Source organism: Saccoglossus kowalevskii, chromosome 1 (genome assembly GCF_978046115.1).
Source record: "Saccoglossus kowalevskii chromosome 1, keSacKowa6.1, whole genome shotgun sequence".
NCBI classification, from domain to species: Eukaryota; Metazoa; Hemichordata; class Enteropneusta; family Harrimaniidae; genus Saccoglossus; species Saccoglossus kowalevskii.
In genome coordinates, this window is record NC_140641.1 from 19,489,503 (window position 1) to 19,500,057 (window position 10,555).

The 10,555-nt window shown below is 35.1% G+C and overlaps 1 protein-coding gene across 1 annotated transcript; it reads right to left on the reverse strand.

The window, feature by feature from the left end:
* On the reverse strand, positions 1-1,103 carry LOC144350673 (uncharacterized). The gene has a single exon (XM_078008767.2). The coding sequence runs from the start codon at positions 1,043-1,045 to the stop codon at positions 254-256; it is 792 nt and encodes a 263-aa protein (XP_077864893.2). The 5' UTR covers positions 1,046-1,103; the 3' UTR covers positions 1-253.
* Between the last annotated feature and the right edge of the window lie 9,452 nt (positions 1,104-10,555).

Genomic DNA, 10,555 nt, shown 5'->3' on the forward strand with positions numbered 1-10,555 from the left:
TTTGTGTCAGTGTTAAAAAACATTGATATTTCATTTCTACATGTCACTTGTACTGAACATTTACATCGACTACAGCTAATACTGAACGGGGACTATGCATTATCAATGCTTGTTGTACTATCCCTAATCGATGCGAGTAACTTCGTGAAATAACCGAGAATGAGTAGCTCAACAATACTAGGTAAAAGTTAGGTTATATATGTAAAGAAAAAAACTACATGATATCTCAGAGAAGGCTCACATTCAATCACTTCTATAAATCTGATATATCATTTCCGCGAATTCGGTAATGATACAATTGCTGATAATACGGCTCAGAGTCGTGAATTGATTGGACAACAATGTCTGGTAGACGAACATCATCGTCCGACGGATCATGGTATGACGACACAAACCCAGAACTTCCACGAACAGTGCTGTACCAAGCCTCCATATTTGGTATTGACATCCCATTTACTAATTTTCCCTCATCCCAGTGCACCATACTGTCCTGGTACTTCAGATTCATCTTGTTACAATATCCCTTCATGATTGCCTTGGGATTATCCAACAAATCATCAGCATCAATAACCACTGGGTTCTGTCCTAGCGTATCTTTCACATAGCTGTACAACTGCCACAATTCACGGAACCCAACTTCTTCTGGCCGAAATGACATCGATTCGTCAACACAGCGCATGCGCGCAATATATTGTGATCGTATTGCTTTAGACGGCTTTCTAATCAAGAATGAATGTTTAAAATTATCTGGCAAACAATCTAGATGTGACATTAAAAAATATGCGAATTCTTTGAAAAACACAGTGTTACTGTGAGGATGGTCATACTCAAGTTTCTTCTTCACTTCACGAAACATCACACTAGTCCGGTATGGAAACTGTTGCATTGTATCAAATACACGTTGTTGACCGAGACGAACATCCTCTGTAAATGGTTGGTGAAAAACAACTACCCCTTTCAAAGTTGAAATGGAATGTTCAAACGCTGTTGAAACACATCGAAGTGTTGTCCACAATGCCACTCTGTTATAATTGTAGTCTGCCATTTGGAAACGTTTAAATGAAATTACTGTCGGTGAACGGCGAACAATGTATTCCGTTTGGTTGTGCTCTAAATCCAATAAATGCGATGACGTATGTGTGACGCAGTGAACTGATTCATTTCGGTCACTAAACTCAATTCCCATATACGGCCTCCATATGAATACAGTGACAGGGGTACCATAGAGAGGGGGCTCAAACACAAACACAATAATCGTGCAAAATGAATGGAGCGTTGAGAAAAATATTCTATTGTCGAAAAAAAGTAAACGCTCACTCACAGTCCCTCGACGTCAAGGGACTGTTGCTCACTCGAGCATAAATCACTATGGTCGAGAAAAAAACGTGATGAATTGTGGGTAATTTAAAATGGCTGAAGGTCGAGTTCAATTCTATGAAAATTTTCATTATTTAGTTATCATAATATTTAGGACTTGTAAACCATTTCAATATTCGTATTATTTATATACACAGACTCTATACAAGTCTGGTCTGCATTATTTATATATAAATAATTTTGAGACCCTCATTTTTTATAAATCATGAAAACGCCACCAACGTCCATGGTTTGCAAATAAAGTTATATTCGCCGAGTTGCAATTAATCATACTTTTTGATGTTCACGCTACCTTATTTACATTCAATGCGCATATTCAAATTTATTCAGCAAGGAAATACTCGAGTTTGTATTATTATTTACAAATAACGAGCTTACTTAAATATAATGATATTTATTTATAAATAATGCATTTTGCTGCCTGATAAATAATATTACACACTTTTCTGATTATATACGAAACACAATTGTTTGTATATAAATCACATAAATATAAATAAAGAATAAAATACGTTGATCCTTGGTTTGTAAATAAATGCTGCAACAAAGATTATTTTCATAGAATTGAACTCGACCTTCATAATTTGTTATGTGTATAACATATCTCAAGTAATAATTAAATAACATTTGAGTAATGAAAGTGAAATTATTTATTTATTATTTATTTATATGTACATATATTTATTATATATATAATTATATTACGAATATTATTATGTATAAATAAATTAAACATGTTAACTCATGTTTATAAATATTAATGGATTTGAAATATCATTATTTATTAATAATGAAAAATCACCGTAATACATATAATAATGGTGTCTTTAGGTTGACCGATAAATCGGATCCGACAAGTCTAAAAAAACAAACATAACTCATGATTTCTATATAATGGATTTGAAATATCATTATTTATTAATAATGAAAAATCACCGAATTGTTTACATATAATAATAATGGTGCCTTTAGGTCGACCGATAAATCGGATCCGACAAGTCTAAAAAAACAAACATAACTCATGATTTCTATATAATGGATTTGAAATATCATTATTTATTAATAATGAAAAATCACCGAATTGTTTACATATAATAATAATGGTGCCTTTAGGTCGACCGATAAATCGGATCCGACAAGTCTAAAAAAACAAAAACATTATATTTACGAATATAAAAACTTGCATTGGTCATTAGCTATGTATATAATAAATAAAGTGAACAGTTTTATGTCAACACATGCGCACGCGCGGAAATTGAGTCCCAAGCGACGATAACAACACACGCTAAAAACACAAAGGCTCATGGGTAGACGCTTGTTTGTAAACAATGAAACGCTATGGCCACCTGACGCTTGCACAAGTGACGACTCCTCCCGCTTTAACTACATAATAACTTCTAAACACAGATGGTTTGCAAGCACCCACCCATTACATAGTTTTGTTAAATTGATACGTCATCTCAAATAGACGTACCCCGTCGTGATTATTGTTGCAATTTTGCATACCGTTAAAGTGCGCTACACTGGAATACTTGAATGATCTGATTTCAAACATCATGTATGTTCGTAAACATGTGACAACACATTCTTGTGGTACGAGGTGCAGAATACGGTCATCTTATATGCCTGAGATTTTTTTCTCTTGAACGCTTTTTTAGAAAACTGAAGGATACTGAAACTTTTTAATGAATCGAATCATGAGATTTGGGACAGGATATTTTTCTAAATTTGTTTCACTTGAATTTTTAAATAGGTTAACACTACGTGTACTGTGTGGTCTTATGATATGAGTTGCGTTGCTTTGCGCCCCACCGTTGACTACTTGGCAATTGTACCATTTATACAAATAAAAAAGAAAGCACAATACCTCAGGCATGGTTAATATGGATAGCATCTTACAAGAATACAAATATGAATGTGAATTGTAAAAAGGAAAAACTAATCCGAGAAATTCTCTCAAGTACTGAAAGGTTTGCAACGAACGCCCTTGGCGCGATGAATGCCGGCTTTTCTGCTCGGCTGAGTAAAGCGCCATCAGCGTTACAAAACTCATCGTAGCCACCCGAGGAAGACAGGGAGACCAGCGGATATTGTATTCAAACGCATCTTGAACGGCTATAAACCTCTTGGAATATCCGCCTCAGAGGGCGTTATGTGAAATTCTACTGTGTTTATTTTACGTGAGTATACTTTTGTTTAATACTTTTGTGACAAGGTTTAAGGTTCTTTTATCTTATGAGTGGCGGTCAGATATCTGCTCGTTAGACAAACTAGATATATTTGTCTCTTTAACCGGAACGATGTTTATTTTCTGTCAAAGTCCATGTCCATGTACAAGCTTTATGGCGTCTGTGCTGCTCATTCCACTGCCTAAGAACAGAGAGAGAGGGCGTGGTACTCTCGAGAGAAACCAGCGCTTATGAGAACGATTTAATTTTGAACTAGAATTTCTTTATTTCGTAGCTTACATTGACCGGCCGATCTTCGACAGAGGAATATTGCTTCCGAATACCCTTACTTAATCGAAATTGCCTATCATCAAATGTGGACAGCACATTATTAAGCATGGAAATGTCCCCGAAATACTTTCGCGTTTGTCGAATCCCACGCGATGTTTGACGCGACTACGACGCTATGACCTTTGTTTGTCCTGTTTTTACGTTCGATTTCACGCATAACGCGTGATTCTCGCAGTGAACGGAAAATGGTCTATTGAAAACGAATTACATATTTTACTTGTATGTAATTTTTACTAAGAAATTAGAAACCGTTATATATCACATTTCTATATTACTGACATTAAATTTATTACTTTTTTTACAATCCCAAATTAATCACTTTCACAACGTGATGCAGCTTTTTACCACTGAAGTATTATTGTAACTGGGAAATACACTGGAATATGTACTAACTGGGATATGTATTAACCTTGTTCGGGCCGATGGCCTTTTTTCTGGTAATAAAGATCCTATATATTAATTAAAACGCAACCCTATATAGGAACGCGTTTTAATCTAAGTTAATTAAACTATATATAAAGTTAACCTAATGTGTGTCGTTACAACGACGGTAAGACGTGTATATGTGTGTCTGTCAGATATATTATACATTTAACTTGTCGAATCTCCGTGCACTTAAAGTGCATGTGCAATGCCCACCCTCACGTTTCCCTTTTTTTTCTTTTTTTTTTGTCTATTTTTTTTTTTTTTTTTTTTTTGAAAGACAGTTTTTAGATGTTGTGTTGTGGGCAGTTGCAGTGAAACGTATAGTCACAGTGTAAGTATTCACACGTTTCTAATCGATCCGAAGGTGCGACATCAGTGGACGAAAGCCACTTAACCTCAGACTCTTTTTGGGGGGGGGGGAGAAACTGTCCTCGTCCATGAAAAAAACAACTAGGTTTAAAGAGAAACGCCGACAACATAAACCTGGCGCAACACTTTTGAAAGAAATAGATTCCGGACCATGATCACCAAGGCGGATTTCAGAAGAGAGAGAGACGTCCGGCAAGTGTTTCAAATGAGTTAACTTTTTTTGCGATCCTGATTATCGTTTTATAGAAACCATTTAGTCCCTGTTAAGTAAAAGGTAGCAATAATTTTGACAGTGAAACGAAAACGAAGAGTCGGACAAACAGGAAATTACACAGCCTTACACACTGCTAATTGTTTTCATTTTCGAAGGCTAAAAGTTTCTTAATTGTTTGGTGATTGGTGTTGAATGTCGAATTCACACCTCTGTTCTTTTTTTACCTCCATGCTTGCAGCTTGATCTGCGTAATAATTTATAAAATAAGAACCCGGGCTTGGTCAATGTGTTTCCACCAAATAAAGTTTTAATATGATGTTATAATTATGACAATCACGCCATGGATCACGCTAACTCGAATCCACTCTGAATTTATCTGTATCGATCCCGATTATTGTTGTTATCTAATTAAACGCAAATTTTAACGCACTTGCCCTCGTCGTGACCCGATGCGTTCACCTATTTCAACAAAATTTCAATTTATTTCCACGCGGCTGTCATTTATTTAGTAAATGTGATTTGTCGTTTTTTTAATTATTTTATAGTGATCACAAGTCACTTCGCGATGAGCGTCTTTTGCGGTCAGTAATATTTACCGCTGCCATGGCAACAGCCAGAAACTGGAAACTTTGAGGGCGCTTGACTTTCGCGGGTTCCGTTTGCAAGCCTGTAGTTCAAATGCCCTTGATGCCCGTAAATATATCATATCATATCATATCATATCATATCATTACATCTATTTATATATATATGTGTTTACATAACTATTTTTGTTGAAAGTGTTTGTCTACTCAAGGTTACCAGAGGTCAACTATTTTTGTTGAAAGTGTTTGTCTACTCATCTTATATATCATATCATATCATTACATCTATTTATATATATATGTGTTTACATAACTATGTGTTTACATAACACTTTCAACAAAAATAGTTGACCTCTGGTAACCTTGCCCTTTTTTATATAATATTATTTCTTTTATTATAGTTAAGTTTCAATATGAATATGCATTGTCCTAACTAATTTTGAATACAAACAAGTTTTAGGATTAAAACAGCAGTGGGAAAGCAGTCTACCAAATGTCCTTGATAGATGTCAATATCTTACAAAACATTGGTGCTTAATTTGTTTTATTTTAAGGGACATAATTTCCAGCTTTATTCAAAGTAATTTAGATATTTTAGTATAAAAACCAATGCCTCATCTCAGAAAAAAGTGCTGCATTTAGAATGCAAGATAACAGAAAATCTTAGCTGGCTTTTGTCCAAGTATTTTGCATTTTGCTTTTTATGTATTTTTTGTTTTAATAACTTTGGACTAAACTAAAATTTTCTAGTGACTTCAGATCACGATCAAAAAGTTGGCACCCAATTCATAAGAGTGCTTATATCGATTATCTGACATCTGATTATATGTTAAGATTGTATTGGTAGGTTTGCAAATGTGTATCAGACTATGCAAAAACTCTCTCCATGAGTTGGTTTTGAAACCCAGTCTAGTATTCCCATGGGATTTGGGAGATACATAACCAACGATATTATTTGCTTCATTGAACACATACAACAATGCATTTTTCCACTGAGATCAGTGACCTTTGAATGTATATCACCAGTGATCAGTCAAGTAGAAACAGTCAAAATATTTTATCAGATTTTCACAATTTTTGCATAATATTTTCACACAGAACATATGTCGTCCATACTGACGGAAATTTTTATACTGATAAATTAGGTGACCAAGTTCGAAAAAAAATTGGAATAGAATTAGTAAAGTTATTGTGCTCACAATAACAACAATTATTAACGACGACGACGACAATAACGACGACGACGGAAACAACATCGACGACATACCTTTTCTTTCCATCTTTGATGATACGAGCAAGGTAAAAAATAGTATGACTAGTTGGAACATGAGAGATTAGAAAAACACTGTACAACGTTTATTGACAGCTGTCTGATGTATTATCAACATTAAAATAGTTCTATGACTTGTTTGTAAAACGCCGCTTACTGTGTGGCTCACACTTTAATATTTTGGCGGGTCAGACACTATGTGGTTTTGGGTACTGATCTGTGTCATTAGGTGAAAACAATTGTGGTTTCATTGTTCCTGGATTTGTATGTGCGAATTAATTTCTTATCTCTGTTCACTGTAGTGTATGTTTATTGACACAGCACTGACTTCAGAAAGTACAGGTCACTTATAAACTACAAATATAAAACTAAACTTACAAAATTACAAAACTAAAGAAAAAAAATAATACACTTATTAAAATTAATGATAACAAATAAAAAAGCTACACATATTAAAGGCAAGTACACAAAGGTATAGGTAAAAAAACAAATGGTAATAATAAAATCTCAAATAAGTACATAGCAATAGAAATGAGTGCATTGTACAGTTGTCAATGAGAAAAAAGAATGAAGATTTAATTATTCAGGAGACATTGTTGTCTCATTTCAAATACATTTTTTCAGAAATTGCGGAAGGGGAGTGGACATTTGTTTGTTACTCATCAAAGAATTGAATTTCTATTCATTATTGTAGTATGATCAAAATGGTTTTACGTCATGCTTGACGAGATGCACAATACACCGAAGAACCACTGTCATAATGAATGACCTGAATTTCAATGGAAAGAATGTTTTGAAATCTGATAGGCATTTTGCAATGAACAATGTTGACTGCATTAAACGGCATTTTTTGGGTATCAATATACCGGTATACATTTCAAATCTTTAAAGACCAGCCTATTTGGATTTACTACGTTCTGTGACTGTTACCCAATGCTTAGCCTAGTGCTGGAGACAGCTGCCATTGGTGGCGCTATACAATACAGTCTATATAGGCTTACCACGTTTTAGTAAAAAAAAAAAAAACGTAAATTTTTGTACATGTTAAATTAAGTGACTGGAAGCATGCACACTAAAAAAGTATTGCAACTACTGTAATAGCATTTCAATATGTACCATAACTAGTACTTGTTATCAGAAACATATTTTAGTTTTAGCTGTACTCTAGCCCAAGTCAAAAATATTTTATCAGACATTTGAAGCAATAATGTTGAATTATTTTGCAGTAATCGCCACTGACCGTTCATTACTATGTACTAGTAAAACATGCCAATAACATGGACTATACGAACATTTATGATATTGTTAAATTATTGTCTTGGCGCTAGGAGGGTCGGTTATAAAACAAGTAATAAAAGACATGTTTTATAGACCAGCTCCTTAAACCCAACTTGAGAGGAGAAGAAGTGTACCTTGATTAAATCATATGAAAACTAAACGTACGTACATACATGCATAGTAAGTAGCAATTAGGAAATCTAGTGTAATCGTGTCTCCATGTTAATACAATGTCGCACACATATTCTGTTGCGCTGCTTCTTTTCATATGATATGATTTATTTGTTTCCTGGGTTGATATTTATATCCGAATTTGCACAAAACTTTAGTTTATTCATGAATAATATCATACGTGGAGATTTTCAGTGTAGTCTCGTCAAGTTTCTTTGCGAGATTATATGCTCATGTTATTTGTAATTTCCCGTTTTAATGTCGTCCCAACACGTAAATAAAGGTTATTTTCATCTACATTATTTGTAGCCTGACAAGTTGGCGTAGGTGGCGCCCTGGACTGCTGCGATCCCCACCAACGATCGCAGCAGTCCAGGGCGCCACCTACGCCAACTTGTCAGGCTACATTATTTGTAATGAATGAGATTTGGTTCTTAACAGATACACATGAATGCTCATATGGGAACGCGTTTTATCGTTCATTTACTATCACAGCTCCTTTAACATCATCATCTGCATTGCAGCCTTGGCTGAAAGAGCTGTAACATACTGCTGTGCCATGATAAATAGGCTCAATATTACCGCTTTGGTCAATCGTATCACACAAATTTTGAAGCGATAGGTGATATGTCTTTAAACGACGTTGTCAGTTTTCCTCCAACATAAATATATTATATACATATTCCAATTACCGTAAAAGTTGGGACATGCATGTAAAGAAAAAAAACTACATGATATCTCAGAGAAGACTCACATTCAATCACTTCTATAAATCTGATGTATCATTTCCGCGAATTCGGTACTGATACAATTGCTGATAATACGGCTCAGAGTCGTGAATTGATTGGACAACAATGTCCGGTAGACGAACATCATCATCCGACGGATCATGGTATGACGTCGAAAAGCCAGAACTTCCGCTAACAGTGCTGTACCAAGCCTCCATATTTGGTATTGACATCCCATTTACTAATTTTCCCTCATCCCAGTGAACCATACTGTCCTGGTACTTCAGATTCATCTTGTTACAATATTCCTTCATGATTGCCTTGGGATTATCCAACAAATCATCAGCATCAATAACCACTGGGTTCTGTCCTAGCGTATCCTTCACATAGCTGTACAACTGTCACAATTCACGGAACCCAACTTCTTCTGGCCGAAATGACATCTATTCGTCAACACAGCGCATGCGCGCAATATATTGTGATCGTATTGCTTTAGACGGCTTTCTAATCAAAAATGAATGTTTAAAATTATCTAGCACACAATCTCGGATGTGACATGAAAAAATATGCGAATTCTTTGAAAAACACAGTGCTACTGTGAGGATGGTCACACTCAAGTTTCTTCTTCACTTCACGAAACTTCACCCCAGTTTGGTATGGAAACTGTTTGTCGACCAAGACGAACATCCTCTGTAAACGGGTAGTGGAAAACAACTACCCCTTCCAAAGTTGAAATGGAATGTTCAAACGCTGTTGAAACACATCGAAATGTTGTCCACAATGCCACTCTGTTATAATTGTAGTCTGCCATTTGGAAACGTTTAAATTAAATTACTGTCGGTGAACGGTGAACACTGTATTCCGTTTGGCTGTTAAATCCAGTAAATGTGATGACGTAAGCTCGGTTACGACACTCAATTCCCATATATGGGCTCCATGAATACAATGACAGAGGTACCATAGAGAGGGCACTCGAGAACTTAAACACAATAATTGAGCAAAATGAACGGAACGTCGAGGGAAAAAAACTCTATTATCGAGAAAAAATAAACGCTGTTCCCGGCGTCCTTTGCAGGATGGCGCGTGACCCTTGTTACGCAGAATGGTAACCTGTGTCCTACTTATTATTTATAAATAAAATAAACATGTTAACTCATGATTTTTATATAACTGATTTGAAATATCATTATTTATTAATAATGAAAAATCACAGAATTTTTTACATATATTACGCTCAAATCCATAAAAACGCTATATAAATAAATGCACAAACGTCACCCCATATGGACACTAAAAACCCGGCTAAGACCACTTAACGAGATAGTTGTTACTTTTCGACAAGAAATATAATATGAACATTTCACCCACTGTCGGTACGAAAATAATGATCTAGGCATTTTATACTTGTATAGGATATGGGAAAGCATGAGAATGTCAATCTACTTCTACAAGCTATTTCTGAAGGGGGACAAAACTCTAGGATTTTATGTTATATTCGTGCTCGCTGATGCTCCTGGATAAAGTATAATTAAAATAGCGAATAGTTCTGTAATTGGGTTGTTACTCGTCGCTTGGCGGCCATCTTTGTTTTCTTGCATATTTCTTTGCGTTTCAAATAT